The sequence below is a fragment of the Choloepus didactylus genome, chromosome 3 (genome assembly GCF_015220235.1).
Source record: "Choloepus didactylus isolate mChoDid1 chromosome 3, mChoDid1.pri, whole genome shotgun sequence".
In the NCBI taxonomy this organism is placed as follows: Eukaryota; Metazoa; Chordata; class Mammalia; order Pilosa; family Megalonychidae; genus Choloepus; species Choloepus didactylus.
The window spans coordinates 6045738-6062076 of record NC_051309.1 but is presented as its reverse complement, the minus strand read 5'-3'; the positions used below and the strand labels follow the sequence as shown (position 1 = coordinate 6062076).

Below are 16339 nucleotides of genomic sequence, written 5' to 3'. Positions count from 1 at the left end.
AAGGTGCCAAGCTCCTCTTTAACAGGCACTGTGTAATGATAGTAAATAATGACTAATTTGGAAAATTGTCCTTTAGCATCTAGTTTTGACCGAGGCTTTCCATTCCGATGATTTTTCTTTTTAATTTTCCATTTAAAAATGTTTAAATAGCTGTTGTAAAGTCTAGACTGGTTTGTAACTGCAAGTAACAGCAGAGCGCGTCCTCTCAAGTGGGCTTTTTGGAGGCGCCCGGGATGGCGGGTTACTGGGCTGACCCTCCAGGTTCTCTGGATCTGCGTTAACTGGGGCTGGTCGCCTCTCGCGGGGCCCCTGGGTTCCAGCTGCGCGACAAGGACATGGGCTTAGATAACAGGTCTTCAGATCGGGTTTCCAGGCCTCGGGAGCACCAGGGATTGCTCCATCACACTGGCTCTTAACTTGCCTATTTTTACATATTGAGTTTCCATAAAACATTTTATTTGAAAAGAAAGGTTCCACTGCTTTAAAAAAAAAAAAGGTCATAAACCATCCCTAATGTCCTTGCCAACTCTGAAATTTAAAATTGGTAAAGTCTCAAGAAGGCGTTTTAGTATTCTTTTTCTATTAATTCTCGGTCCTTGAAAATTGTGGGTGGATGGGTGGGTGGTGAGGGAGGGGAGGAACACTGAATTAGGGGTGAAAATGTTGGGGACTTTGGTAAAAGCTGCTGCACTGTGACCCCCACTACAGTCATGCCCCCGAGACGCCACTGTGGCCCACGATGCCCACCCGCGGTAAACAGTGGCCATTGAAGTGACCCAGGGGCATGCCGCAGAGGGGGTACCCCAGGGCGCCTGCAGGGGATGGTACCCTGGGGGCATGTGGGGGAGGGTGGCCCTGCATGAGGGCCGCCGGCTGGGAGCTGCTGCATAAAGGACCAGCCAACTTACCGGCACATTTCTGAAGTAGAGCCTGTGTTTTACCTTTTTAAACAGGATCTGAAGTTGCACACTGCTTTTTAGATGCAAAGAACTATAATATACATTTGTATCAAAAAAAGACTCAAATGAGCCTGCACGCTTGGATGTAAACTGGCTGGGAAAGTGTGGGTGCCACCAGGTGATACCTGCTGGGAAGGGCCCCGGGGCGAGGCTTAGCTGTTGACAGTTTTGAGTGCAGGTGGTCAAATCAGAGTTTCTCTGGAGACTGGGGAAAAATCACCCAAAGATTGAGTGCTCCTCTCTACTTAACGGAATTTATTAGAATTAGAATTTAATTGTTATTCTCTTTTTCTACAAATCTTTATGCTTTAAATTTTCTACATTGCACTTGCTTTACTTTTATAAAAGAAATATTTTTAGTTATGAAAGAGCTGTGTTGCTGGTCACTGTCATCTTTAAAAAACTGTAGGTTTGCTCTTTCAGCAAAGATTTACATTTTTTAGTAAATCATGCTTCAGTCTTTTTTCCTCAAAGACTTGAATTCAGTATTTGTAATGGTGAAAACCTTTTTGTTTCCCAACAAGAAATCTCCCAGCGAAACCAGCTGAAGAAGCTCAGAAACACAGGCAGCAGTATGAAGAAATGGTGGTTCAGGCCAAAAAACGAGGTAATGGAGTTGCCATGTGTCTGGGTGTGTAAGGCAGCAGGAGTTTGTGTCTTCCTGGGTGTTTTGTTTTTCACTCTTTGGAGCCCTAGACTCCTTGGACTTCGATATTTTGAAAATTTTAATTTTCCTTCACAAATGTGTGTTTCCACGAACCGTACTTGGTAGCTGTGTTTGAGATGACACTGAATGGGGTGGGAGGCCTGGGGTGAGGACAGCCTCAGCTGGTGGTGGTGGGCAGATTGCCTTAGCGTGCTGGGCTCGGTGTCCCTGTTTACCGGAAGTGGTGATTGGATTTGATAAGAATCCCTTGCAACATCTGAGGACCCCTGTGATTCTAGGACGTTTAACAAGTAACCGTAAACCAAAATGCGCGGCGTGTCTAGGAGTCACCCTTCATGTGTTAGAGGCAGTGCTGACTGCTGAGAGCAGGACATCGGTCACCTTGGGGTGGGCTGGGAGCCGGGTGGGGTGCAGGAGGGCATCCTGTGTTCTGCTGAGGTTCTGTTCTCAGGGATGGGAGTTCCAGGGGCTTCTCTGTCTTGTGATAATCTGTTTACTTTATAATTATACATTTTTTCTGTCTGCATGTTATACTTAAAAAGCTCGCTAAGAAACAGATAATGCCTAAGCATTCTGCTCTCCGTAAGGTCTGAACCGAGTCTCATGTGGTAGAGTTTGACTCCTCGACTCTGGTGCCATCTTCCTGGAGTTTTTGTAGTGCAACTTTCTGAGAAAAATCACCTCACTTGAAAATGGTGGGTAGCAGTCAGTAACAATTTCTTTTTATTTCTGATTGTGATCTCTAGAGCTGAAGGAAGCCCAGCGGAGGAAAAAGCAGCTGGAGGAAAGATGCCGATTAGAAGAAAGCATTGGAAACGCTGTTCTTACTTGGAACAATGAGATTTTACCCAACTGGGAAACGATGTAAGAGGACATGGTGAACATGTTGGGCTGTAAATCCTAGAATCGAGAGGCAGCAGCTCTATTACTTTTTTTTTTTTTCTTCGTTAGACTAGTTGTGGGTTTACAAAATAATCATGCATAAAATATAGTTCTCCCCGGCAGTAGCTCTGTTAATATTAGCTCATAGCAAAGCCTTGGTTGGAATTACAGAATACTTTCACACTGTATAGAGTTATGGCCGTGGTTCGGCCCTTGCCTGAATACTGCAAGAGCACCCCTGTCTCCCCTCCCCTCTCCCAGTTCATCTTCTCCTCAGCAGCAGAGGCATCTTTGTAAAGTAGGAGTGGAAGTCACTTCCCTACTTAAAGTTCAGTAACTTCTGGACTCTCAGTATAAAATGTGAATTCCTTAGCCTTGCTGTCAGGACCCTTTGTGAGCTGGCCCATCCCTTCTTCGGTAGCCTCACCTTTCTCTCTCCTTCCCTCGCAGGGAGCCCTCTCCTTTGGGAGCCATCAGTAGGTTTTGGCTGTTTTAAGCCTCAGGGCCTTTGCATGTTCCATTCCCTCTGCGTTGAGTGCACCTGCCCTGGAGTTCCTCATCCAGATTATCCCTGTTTGTTCCTCAGGGAAGACTTTCCTGCCCTCACTTCGTCCCTAGGTACCTGTGGAAGGCTCCCCTGGGTCCACTGCAGTTGTCTGCTCGTGCTTCTCTCTTTCTCTCTTGGAGAGTGGAGACCGGGGCTCTTTAAAGATGTATCCCCGGTGTCCAGTACAGAGTCTGCCCCTAGCAGAGTCTGGCAGCTGCTGTCTTTAGAGGCATGGCTGTGAATCTTGTTTTCCTTCCTGTGTGTTCAGGATGGGGAGGGGCCGGTGTGGGGGCAGCAGCCCAGGACCACGTGCAGGGGCTGCTGGCTCCTTTGGGGCCTGCCCCCATCACCAGGTCCTGCAGGGGCTGGCAGGGGGGATGTTTCAGGGAGCTTGGATGCCAGTTTCCCTTCTGCTGCCGTCCCTTCCAACCTCAGCCGTCTGTCTGGATATTGGGGACTCATCTGACACTGACATGGTGTCACTTAATCTTTTGCAGGGGAGTCCAACAGCCTGCTGAGGGTCTTCTCTAGGAAAATAAGCTGTCCACAGAGCCTGCAGGCTGGGTCTTTAGTGGGCTGGGGCAGTCAGGAAGCACTCTTCTCTTACCTGGGACCCAGTAAGAGAAGCTGAGGTCCTCAGGAGCCCAGGGTCCATCCCTGGCCCATTCCACTGATGCAGCCCGGCTGCGTGCATGCCTCAGTGGCAGGCCCCGTGCCGGGGGGCTTCTGCACATGATCCCACTCACTCCTCACAAGAGCCCTCTCTGGTAGGTTTCGTCCTCTTGATTTGGGGGGATGCTAGAGAGTCAGAGAGGATAAGTAATTTGCTCTGGCTTACACAGATGAGGGGTGGAATCAGGAGGCACACCCGGTCTCAGTGCCCGCAGTGGGCCATGCTGCCTGCAGAAGCACTGTGGGCGTCTCTGGCTTCAGGACCTTCACATTGGTGCCAGCCTTTTGTCAGTGGAAATCATTGTGACCAGCAGACCTGAATGGTTCTGTGCAGTACAGGATGTTCTGAGCTAGCAGGGCTCTCCTTTGCCATCACAGTCTGACAGCTGATCACTGAGAGGTGCCTCTGCCTAACCCCCGTGTGCTTTGCCCACGTGCCGCAGCATAGTGCCTGGCTGCTGAGTTCCTGGGGCTTGCCTCATGGGGTCCCTTGGGCTTGGCCTTTACCTCCAGCTCTGTGGCTTTGCCTCCCGGCACTCCCCATGCCATACCCGGCTGTTGGCAGTTCCCACAATAAGCCAGTGATTGCTTATTTCTGTGGTTTCTACTCTGAAAGGCCTTCCCATCCTCTGTCACTGAAACTGCTACAGGTCACTCAGAGTTTGGCTCTGGGAGGTGCCCGGGGCCCCTCTGGCTTGTGGCGCTCCTTCCTGCTTGTTCAGCCTCCCTGCATACCTGTCTCAGCAGTGGCCCCATGGAAGGTAATCACTGATTGCCTCGTCTCCATGGAACCCTGCACTGTGAGCCCCTGAGGGCAGGGGCTGTGACTCACACACTCTGCATCCCCAGCTCCTGGATGCAGGTAGGCAAACAGTTCTCCTTTGAAAATAAACTTGCAAATTCATGTTTTCGTTTCTGTCCAGGTGGTGCTCTAGAAAAGTTCGAGATTTGTGGTGGCAGGGTATCCCTCCAAGCGTGAGAGGCAAAGTCTGGAGCTTGGCCATCGGGAACGAGTTAAACATCACCCACGGTGAGTGGCTTGCTTGATCCTGGGTTGGGACAATTCACCTTCTGGATCCCGTGGCATCTCCTGGCCCAATTGCCCTGTTGGAGGAATAGCAACCGCTGCCGAGAAGCTGGACTTTGAAAGGCCACCCAGCGACTGTCCTCCAGGAGGGAGAGAAGTTGGGAGGCCTGGGTTCAGTCCCGGGGCTTCTGTCTTCTGGTCACTCAGAGCCAGCGCTGCCTTCTTCCTGTTACTGTCTTCTCTCCTGCATAGGTGGGGATGGCAGTTGTGGCTCTCAAAGCATCTGGGGTGGAATTACATTAGGATCGCTTACCAGAGTCCTGCAGAAAGCAAGCCTTGATGGCGACACGCTCATGAATGGAAAACGGGGGGAAGAGGTGTCGCTTTCTGTAGAGGTCTTGTGTTTTCTGCACCTGTTGGTTTTTTCTGGGATTTCTTTCCAGGCTATTTAAGTGCTGTTTATGTTCCAGCAGCAGACAACACACTGTGCTAGGATGGGGGTTCTTGGGGTTCTAGTATCTTTAAAGTCCGGAAGGGGAGGTGAGATACACACTTCCTTTCTCACGGCCCTGTGCTGCCCTCTTTCGCCTTTAGTCACCTTGCATGTGTGGCCTGCCCCAGGGGGGAGTCAGTGGAGTCACTTCCCCTGGGGGTCACGTGCCCCAACGGGCTCTGTGCGGGGACCGAAGTTGACCCGAGGAGTTCGCAGACTTAAAATCACGTGCTTAATAAATGCAGTCGTTAGTTTTAGTTTTTTTCTATCTGTAGTCTAAGGAACCCCTTCCTATTTTGCCTTATGTGCCCCATAAATGCTTGTGGAATCGAAGATGGCAGTTTCTGCTCTGTGGAAGGCACTTGAGTTTGAAACAGATTGATTTTTATCTTCCCTGTGTGGCTGGAGTTTATGTTTTTATCCTTGTAGACCAGTTGTCCTGTAATTACAGCCTTGTCCCAGGCAGTGTCCCTGGAGCCGCGTGGTGTCGGCTGGCCGGGGGCAGTGACAGGTTCCTGCTCACAGTGAGAACCTGCAGAGGGAGTGTTCAGAGGGGTGGCCCTGCCTCTGAGCCCCATTTTCCCACTAAATCTACACCTGCCCAAATTTTGTTTTTTAACACATTTATGTGAGAAGATGTGTAACTTCTAACTTGTGGGAGTATATTTTTAAAAAGCATCCTCAGAAGTAGAGGCTTGGAGAAATTGCTGGACAGTTATTTTAGTCCCTGTTCTTGAAAATTTCTAAACTCTATCAGTAGCCTGTCTAAACAAATTGATTGTGCATCCATGTGTGTGTTTAATTTTTGGTTCTTACTGATGGTTGATTTTATTGAGGTTAAAATCTGTTATCCTCCATGGATCACATCATAGTAGATTGGGCTCAATAGCTAATCACTCAATTACTATCCTGGAGGTTTTGTTCAAATCTTGGCTTTGGCTTGCTTTGTTCACGTTGTGCCTTACTCGTATGGTTGGCTGCCTGACCCCTGTTGCCGGGACCCCACCTGCCGTGACCTCCGCCTGTCACCTGTTCCCAGCACAGCTCTTGCTCCGCAGGTGGCAGGCCCTCGAGGGGTGTTTGCTGAATGAGTGAATGCCACTTTATTGGGCTCGGCTTAATCTCAGTGTCCCTGCTATTCAAGCCAGTACAAGAGCATAAGATCTTGGCTTCCAGCCGCTGAGTGCCAGGCATGGTGCTGGGTTCTTTACTTAACAGTGTCTGCTTTATACTCACGATGACCCTTGGAGGCAGATGTTGTTACCCCATTTTCCTACCATGGAAGTTTGGCCTCCTGGAAAGAATAAGGGACTGGGCCCCAGGCCTCATGGCCAGCACGTGGTGGAGCCTGGATGCTAGCTCTGGCTGATTCTGAAACCCAGGTTGGGATTGCGTAATTGGAAACTTACTGAAAGTCAACCTAATCATACCATTATAGCGTCACTCTTAGGGAAGTCAGCTTGTACTTTGATTTTGGGCTTGGAGGACCAAGAAGGAGGTGCAACAGCTGTCCTCATCCCAGTCCCACCCCCACCCCCAACCACACACCAGTAAGGCCCTGGGGAGACTTTTTAAAACTCTGAGACTGATTCCACCAGCAGCTGAGCTTTAACTGTCCATTCCCTGTTTTGGGAAGGGGTGCCAGGGAACCATGGCCACAGAGATCTTGAGATCTCCATCTCCTGCCCAAGTTAAAAAAACCAAGCCCACCTCCTGGGTTCCATGGGATCTTCTAGCCTCCAGATTAGAACATCTCCAGGTTTTTCCTGTAAGCATTTGAGTTAAGATCTTGCCTCCTGGATAATTATAATAATATAAAATTATATTTCTTCCTTGTTCCCCTTTCTGCCATGGCAGAATAGTGTAGATTATAAATTATTTCCTTTACAAGTCTAGAAAAAGATTGTTAATCAAGATTTTACTTGTTAGATTACAATAGTATTACTCAACTTTGTTTTGTATTTCGAAAAAAATAGCATGCAGTGTCCTGAAAGCAGATGTGCTTGGCTTTATTTCCCAAAAGTAATGAGGGAAAAAATACAGTGATAAAAATTCTAAGGTAGCAGCAAAGACTTAGTGATCCAGGACATGTGACAGCTGGAAAATGGCCAATCCGGGAGAACAGGGAGCACCTGTGATTCGGGTGGCTGGTGAGCAGGGGCACGGAGAAGCCTTTGTGGGTTCGCTCTTCACGCTCGTTCTTTAAAGAAGAATGGGGCATGGAATAGACCTGTGGAGATCTGTATGTAATCATAAAATTTGCGAATGTGAGTTATTTCACGGTTACCAAACTAGTCAAAGAGAAGAATTATTGAAAAAGTAAGTTCTAAATGCGGACGAGATCCGGGGATGTCATGTGGGACACCTGTCTTGATACTTCTCTGCCAGCAAGAATTGTTATTGTTTGAAGCCTCTGCCTGTTTCTGGCCTCTGCTCACACCCCTATCCCACTTCCAGGTGGCAAGGTTAGGGAGACAGGGCCCTGTGGGCGTCAGTTCCATTTTGGGAGTTGGCTTCTCGGCTTGTCCTTTCCTCCCTGGGTCATCTGTGTATCATCCTGCGGCAGGCCCAGGGCTGTTTCCTCTGGATAGTGGCGAAGGGGAGGCCATCAGGGTCTTAGCCCAAGAGCCCACAGTCCATGGAGGCGATAGACTAAAATACCAATCAAAACAAAATTGTCATGTGGATGGGTTGTGTAATAGAGATAAGTGCAGGGCATGGTGGTATTTTTATGTTCTTTCTTTGTATCTGGTGGTGTCTTTAAGCAATAAAAATGCTTCCAGGCTAAGTTGGGAGGAGTTGCTTAGCCAGCACTGAGTGTGCAAAGGGGAGCTTCTCTGTCCATATGGTGCTCACCCAGAGGCTTTCCTTCCAGAGCTCTTTGACATCTGTCTCGCCCGAGCCAAGGAGAGGTGGCGGTTCCTCAGCACGGGAGGCTCTGACGTGGAGAGTGAAGGTAGGGTGATTGCGAGACTGCCAGGCAGTTCACTTTGCCGTTAGTGGAATATCAGTACTCAGTGATAAAGAACATTGACTCACTGCAGTAGTGGCTGATGCAGGGTTATACAAAGCTCTATGGGAAAGGGGTGTTTGTAAAGCAAACCCATTAAAGAAAATGGCTTTTGATAAGAATTGGAACTCACCAGCCACTGGGAGTGTGGTGTCCTGTCGGCTGGAGGCTGACGGCTGGGGGCCTGGCCCATAGCCTGGCACCCGGGATTGGTTGAGGATTGGCTTCTGGAGGAGTATTCAGCGACTTCCAAAAAGACAAAAAATTGCACATCGGCTAGGTTTTCTTTTCACAGTTCCCCATAACACACAAGAATGGTTCATTCTGTGGTTTAAGAAGTGTCTTTCTACACTGTATGTGGTGTTGGAATTCAAAAAAGTATTAAACTTAAGTTATTGATAAATATTTGTTACAATAGGATGCACGAGTGTTATATTACAAAAGCTCCCACATATCATAAGTTTATACCACTAATGTTTTAGATCAAATAATGATTTTTTGGTGGTGGTTTTCTATGCTGGCAGTTCATTTGTGTCTCCCCCTAATTGTCCTTATTACTTTCCCTGCTTGGAGTTGTGAGATTTTGATTTCAGTCTCCTAGAAAATATCTAATGATGGTCTAGCATTCATTGGCACCTTAAGATTTTTTTCTCTAAAGAAAGAAACTCTAAACTGTTCAGACTCTGAAGGAGGACCCTGTTTGATTCAAGATGTAATTAGGTCAGTGTACTTCTGAAAAACTTCTTATCTTTGCTTCATCCTTATAAAACTTCAAAGCCTTGGAATTATTCCACGTTCATGCCTCCAAAAAGTATAATGACTCTTGATCTTTTAACAGATGCTGGTTTTTCAGCAGCAGACAGAGAAGCCAGTCTTGAGCTTATTAAACTGGACATTTCTAGAACGTTTCCTAATCTCTGCATTTTCCAGCAGGTAGGTAGTAGTGATTTGTTGCTTTCAAGAATGTTTTGTCTAAAGTTCTTAAATGCCAAACTTCATATATACATGTAATCAAGTTAGAAAAGTACTTGGATTTTTTTTTTTTTGAGGGGGAGAATATCGTACTGTTAATACATTTAGATCTTTAAAAATAAGTATAAATAACCCTTTCCAACAAATATTTAACTTGGCTGTATTTTTGTTTTCAAAGACGATTCTGTCATGTTTTTGAAATGCACTTACTAGAAGCCTGTACATAGTTTTGTGTGTGCACCTGTCACAGCCTTCCTAGACATTGCTTATGTTACCTTTTCAGAACTGGACCCAGTAGCCCTCCCTTGGCAGGAGGTTGCCAGGTCGTTTCCGTGTGATTTGATTCGACTCAGGTTAGCTCAGTGCAGCAAGCCTGGGGAAGAAGGGAAGATCCTCGGCAACCTTTGGTTGTAGCAAGGGTGGGTGGAGAGCCCGAGGTGGCAGGTTTCTGAGCAGTTGACCAGGAGAATGGAGGTGCTGTGGGCACAGAGGCCAGCTGTGGGAGATAGGACGGAATAGTAAAAAGAAAGTGGAGATTCCCCGAGGGCATTTGGACATAGTACACGCATAGCTCAGGCCCGCCAGCAGACTTTGGATCCATTGGAGCAGAGGTATTTGAAGACCTCCTCTTTTGGCTGGCAGACATTTATCTGGGGTTCATGTTTGATCCCTCCCTCATCTGATTTATGACTGTTTTATTTATTTATTTTTTTTGCAAGTTCTGCTTTCTAAATGTCTCTGAATCTGTCCTTTGACCATTTTTGCTGCCTTTGCTTCATTCAGACTCTTGTCATCTGTCTCACCCTCTGCCCTGGCCTCACCACGTCTCTGTTGGCTTCTACACTCCCCACCCCCCTTCACCCACCTCCAGAGTAATCTCAGATAGATTCCAGCATGCCCATGTTTCTAGCACCTTGCCTTGCACACAGTAAAGGATAGTGGAATAAATTAGAGCACATTAGTTAAGGGGGTGCCCCAAGGGAGCCAGACACGGGGTTGCAGAGACTGGATGGGGGGGTGGGTGGGGTCTGCTGACAGCATGGAGAGGCAGCAGGGACTGCCCTGGGCACTCAGCTGGGAGGACCGGTCAGGGACGGCTTTGCATGGGAAGCGGCTCAGGCTGGACATGGAGGCAATGGGAGAGATGTTCCAGGCAGAACGACAATGAGGATGGAGGTGGAGGATAGCTGGCCATTCAGAGAATTGAGAGGACCTCACTAAAGGCAGGAACAGAGAGGATACAGGTCAATTCTGTGAACAGCCCTAATTAACCACCCTAATCAAGGGTTGCTGTATTCTGAGCTGGGAGCCTGTGGCTGAGGGAAGGGGCACAGAAACGAGGAAGGCCTGGTCCCTGCTCTGGAGGAGTGAGAGTGCCAAGGGCACAGCTTGGAGAAGCCCTTGCAGTGTAGCCAGAGACCAGATGCTTTCTGGAGTCTGAGGGAGGGAGTGGTTTCAAGTTGGGTAGCACTAGAGCCAGGCCTTGCCAGAGTTTCAGGATGGAAAGACTACAGAGAGGCTTTTGGCTTCCAGGATTAGGGAGTTTTTGCCTTGCCAGAATAACTCCACCAGGAAGTAGACATGAGAGCCTGGGAGTCAGGGGCTGCACAGCAAGGTTCCTAAAACTTAGGGCTTTGAGTGGCAGGTGTCCCTGAGTCTGCCCAGTCCCTCCGTTCACTCCAGTCGTCTCCTTGGGAAGGTCCTGGCTGCCTGTGCCTGCTGGACGGGGGGCCATGGCCCTGCTGCTGTGCCGACCGAGTGTCTGCGTGGGGCCTGATGGAGAGCTCTCACTCTCCTGCCTCCCTTGGCTTCTAAATCCAGTGCGAAATCTTTGCAAAGGAGGAAAGGGGAGATCTGCAGAGCTACCCTAAGGCGGCTCCCTCAGTCTCTGTTTTGTGAATCCTGCGATTGCCACCCCGGCTTGTGGAAGGCCACTGCGCTCAGCTGGGCAGCCTGTCTCCCAGGACCCCCCTCCCGCGGGGCAGACTGCAGCTGCTTTGCCCCTCTACTGAGTGAGTTTCCTGCAGGCCTCGGTCCACGGCATGCATTGCATCCCGCCCCATTGCTGTCCTACCTGTGGATGGGGAAGGCCTTCTCCTTCCCAAATGCCCAGGCCCTCCCCACCATGCACCAGTGGTTCCCGTACCCCTTTTCTGCTCTCTGGGCAGGGCTCTGAAGTAGGGTCCCCGGAAATGTCACTTGACAGAAAGACTTTAAACCTTTGATTTCAAACAGATTTGGGTTTGACTCCCAGATTGCCTTCACTCGCTCAGCGGCCTTGGACGGGCCACTCACCCTTGCTGAGCCTTGGTTTGTCCCCAGTAACATGGGGGTGAGGATTCCAGCCTGACAGGTTGTTGACAGTCCTCGGAGCGAGACAGGTATTCCACAGGGGCCGGTCTTTATTAAATCTCTTTGAACCTAACTCAAAACTTAAAGATAACTAAATCTAACCCAAAGCTGAAGAGTGGTTTCGTGGCAGGCAGCAGCGGAAGTGAGAGTGATAGACAAAATGGCTAGCACAGTTTTTAAAACTCAGGGTAGGGTTCCTAAAAAAGTAGGTTCTTTGGCTTTGTAATAGCAGAGACTAAAAGTGCTAAGAAGGAAGGGAAAATTTTGGAAGAAGAAGGGGAGCAAAGAGAAGTCAGACGACAGCAGCGCATTCCCTGAGTGGTTCTGTGAGGTGCTCTTGAGGTTTCAGTGGCCAGAGAGGTTCGGGGGGTGCGGGCATCCTGCCCCTCAAATGGCCACAGCTCGATGGAGCATGTGGATTCCCTCCAGAAGCTGAGGGCCAGCCTTTCCCGTTCTGGGGACCCCAGGAGTTTTTTCCTGGAGCAGCTCTTAGGGAGTCACTTTCTGAGATGCTGGTTTTGAGAATCGCTGGGTGAAGACCGCAGTGTGGGAAGATTTGCTTGGAAGAGGAGGAAGAGGGTGAGCTTCAGGGGTTTCTTCTGGAGTGGGTTGGGGACAGATGGCAGGAAGGTCGGCTTTTCTCTTTCCCTCTGGCTTTCTTTGGGTGTTTCTCCTCAGTCTCTGGTTTCCCAAGCTCCAGATTTCATAAATGAGTGATATATATATATATTTATTAAAAGGGCAGGAGGAGGGGAGGGTGCAGGGAATGATGAGCTGTCCAAAGAAATGGACACTTACAGGCATTGAGCGTAAATGACTGCCATCTCCTAGCATCATCTTTCATAAAAGAAATGTCCTCTCTTTAGCATCAACGTGAGAATGATGTAAGCACAGTAGCAGAGAATCCTTTAAGTTAAAAATGCTTTTAGCTTTAAGGAAAGTTGAATATAGTGCTCTGGTTTTCTCATGGAGCTATCAGCTGGCTGAAGTTTCATTGCAGTTGCCTGGTCCTCAGGGTACCCCACCCCAGAGGCCCCCCACCCTGGTCCTCAGCAGCCCCACTGCAGAGGCTCCCCACCCCGACCCCCTTCTCTTACCCTCTCAGCCTTGGATGGCACCTTTTTTACCCCTTCATTGCTGTTTTTTCTTTTCCTTCTTTGATTGGGAATGTCTTCTTAAGTTTTGTGTGTCAGATTGTGATGTTCTGGGCACTGTGTGGTTGTGTCAGCCACACGTGGCTGTCTGGGATGATTTCACTGTCACACACCATGTGTAATTTATTCCTGTTGTTAATTGTAGGCACTTGGTAGATACGAACAGTGAGTATTTGCCGTGAACTGGGCCAGTCCTTTCACAGCGTCTTCAGATGCGCCAGCATGAGTGTGCGCCTGCCCTGTGCTTTCCGCTGTGGAAGGGGCTCCATTAGGAGAAACAGCTGCAGCACTGAAGTGTGTGCAAACAGTGACAGGAGCAAACAGAAATCTTGGAGGGATGGGAAAGCTGGGGGAATGTTTGAGATAAAATAGTAGCTACTAGGACTCGAGACTTACAATGTATTTCCTAGACCTGACCCAAAAAACACCAAAGAAACGTATTGTGGCAAGGAAAGGGAAGCGAAAAGGACAGTCAGAATGAGGGATGCCACGGAAGGCAGGGTGTGAACAGGCAGCAGTCACCGCCTCTGAGAGCCCTTGGAGATCTGGCTCACCTTCTGCTGAGCTTGGAGGGGAGCACAGTTCCACAGCTGGGGCCGAGCCCAGGGTGTTTCCAGCGTGGGTTCATGCCTGGCCCACCACCTCGGTTCGCAGCGGCGTCATAGAAGAGCCGCAGGCTTGCTTGTTAACCGAGAATCGGTGGTTGCTCTGTTACATTCCACGCTGCGCCTAGAGCTGTGCGCACGAGGCCTGGTGCACAGTCCCCTCTGTCGGCAGCAGCTGTCGTCATGAGCAACAGTCGGCAGTCGCAGCAGCACTGAAGCATCAGCCTGTTGCCCTGAGCACTAACACTACTGACATGTGTGTTGTTTGGTGTGTTGATCCTTCCAGGGTGGTCCGTATCATGACATGTTGCACAGTATTTTGGGCGCTTATACTTGTTACCGACCGGATGTGGGTTATGTAAGTGAAGTTTTTCAGTTATTTTATAATGTTATCAACTACAAAGAACGTGCAGCTATTGTCTAGCCCATCTTGGCGGCAGATGCCGTGTTGAACGTCTTCATTTTGTGTTGAGGAACATGAAGTCTCCTGCTAAATGAGTGGACTTGGTTTCCTCATAAAGAAATGGAGCCGGCACGGCTGCTCTGTGACATTTAGTCCCATATTAATCAGACGTAATTTTCATTTGTTGCACGTGATTTTTTTTTTTGCATGTGTTAAATCAAAAGCCTCTGGCAGTAACCATTTTTAAAAAAGTGCTGCTGATATTTCTGCAGCTTAGCAGATGCGTGTGTGCATGGGTTTAAATTTAACACGTTAGGTTAGATAGACAGTGTGATGGCACCAGGCAACTCTGCAGACTAGAGGCTGGTGTTTCAAATGCCGAGTGAAGAAGGAGGGTGGTTTGCGGTTTTCTGGGGAGACAGAGGGCGGTGGTGGGGGCACGAGGGTGAGCAGTCAGGGTTATGGATGTTGGCAGAGCAGAGGTTCTGGGCAAGCAACAGACAGGGTGGGTGGTGAGGGATGGGTGACTGGATGCGTCAGGTGCAGGCATTTTGGTACCCTGTTTAGTAACGTGGCAGATGGGCTCTGACCTCGCTGGTTGCCGTTGGTTTAATTCACGTTTCTCTCCTTCCCTCAGGTTCAGGGCATGTCCTTTATAGCAGCAGTGTTGATTTTGAACTTAGATACTGCAGATGCCTTTATTGCTTTTTCTAACCTTTTGAATAAACCATGTCAAATGGCGTTTTTCCGAGTGGACCATGGCCTTGTGAGTATCCTTTGTGTATGTCCGAGCTGCTGGTCTCCATGCAGCAAGAGCTGCCTAATCATTCCATCTTGTCAGCAGAGAAAGAATGTACCCTTCCTCCACTTAGAGGAATTTTGGAGGAGTAGCGGGAAAAGGTAGAGGGTTTTTGGGGTGCATATTGAACTTAAGTTTAAAACCCCATGGCTAATAGCTGTACATATGAACTTCAGAAGGCAGCGTTTCTGAAAATGTAATTCTCTAAATGAGGGAGGCAGGTGGCTCCTGCATAGACATACACCCTGTTTAGAGACAGGGTCAGCATTTGGTTCTAGCAAACCAGAGTTCCCCTGATGCAGCGGCATTGCTGCTTGTTGCCACATTGTGGCTGTGCTTCCTGGAACGACACAGGTTCTTTTATTTAAAAAAAACAAAGGCAGCAGCGGGTTTAGTATACCCCACTAAACAGAGTGGAAGGAGCTGGCAGCAGTTTCTCTGGACAAGGCCCTCAGTGGGCTTGGGCCGTGGGTCCTTCGCGTTATCCAGATGAGGGCGGAGGCTCAGAAACGAAGTGACTTGTTCAAGGTCACACAGCTGGTGAGTGTAAGAGCTGAGATTTGAAGTTATTCTGGTTCCTGAGCCTGTGTTTCCACACTCTGGACCAATAGTCACCAATGTGACAAATCCACCAGCTTTTAGTTAGCATTGTCTTGAGTTTGCTGTTGATTATCACCAGTATTTCAAAATCAAAATGATCTAATAATTTAGATCAGTTGCAGAATGTCTGTACTTCTTCCTTAAAATCCAGGGACCCTTGAGTATTAGAGGACATGCATTTAAAAAAAAGTATTTAAAAACTGCTGCTGAACTCCAATGGCTGTTAGGGGAATGTAAATGGGCAGAGTCCCTTTGGAAGACAATTTGGTATTATCAACAGCTGGAAATGGCTTTGATTTGTAATTCTGCTTGTAAGAATCAATTCTAAGAAAGTTAAAAATATGGACAAAGCATTATCCACAAAGATGGTCATTAGAGAATTACTTACAATTATGGAAAAGTTTTGCAGAATGATCAATTAAAATCTGGCGGTACATCCAAAGAAATACCATACAACCATCAGAAGGATGTTTGCAGAGAACTTTAATGTGGGAAAGTACTTAAGACAAAATGCTAATCTAAAAATAGGCCGTGAAATAGAACATGTACTATTATAGCCACAGTATTTAACATGGAAAGGAAATATACTACAGTACTAATGGATAACCTCCTTCACTCGTTTCTGTATTTCCTGAGTTTTCTACAGTGAGTTATGCACAGGGATTACCTTTCTAAGAAAAATAGTGGTCAGATATTGTAAAAACATTTAGGAGAGATTGTTATTCTTGAGACAGCTCATTGATACAATAAATACTGACTTTGCATTACTTATGATACTAATTCCTGGAAATAATACTGGGATATAAATTTAATTATCTTTTTGTATGTAGTAAAATGACTTACATCTAAATTTCTGCTGAGATTGAAGATAAGACCCCTACCTTTCTCTTTGGAAACACGTGATAAACACTTTGGAAGTTTTAGCTTTTATTTTTAAGGACAAATCATGGAATGATCCTGTCGAGTGGGACCTTCAGTATGGCGGGGTTTCTCAGCAGCGCTCTGTTGAGGCTTTGGCCGGATGCCTCTGGGGGCTGCCCCGCGCACTGGAAGTTGCTTGGCAGCGTCCCTGCCCCTGTCCATGGATGCCAGTAGCACCTCCCCCTCTTTGTGACAGTCAGAAGTATCTCCAGACCCTGCCGGGTGTCCCTGGGGGTACAGTCGTCTCCCTCTAGAAACACCGGTTTATAGGACAAG

The 16339-nt window shown here is 48.1% G+C and overlaps 1 protein-coding gene across 1 annotated transcript in view; it reads left to right on the top strand.

The window, feature by feature from the left end:
* TBC1D14 (TBC1 domain family member 14) overlaps positions 1–16339 on the top strand; it is a 114546-nt gene that overhangs the window by 80647 nt on the left and 17560 nt on the right. The window contains 7 exon segments of the mRNA XM_037829336.1: positions 1484–1566; positions 2373–2490; positions 4651–4757; positions 8123–8203; positions 9096–9190; positions 13627–13698; positions 14381–14509. Of these exon segments, the coding sequence (XP_037685264.1) occupies positions 1484–1566; positions 2373–2490; positions 4651–4757; positions 8123–8203; positions 9096–9190; positions 13627–13698; positions 14381–14509 (685 nt within the window).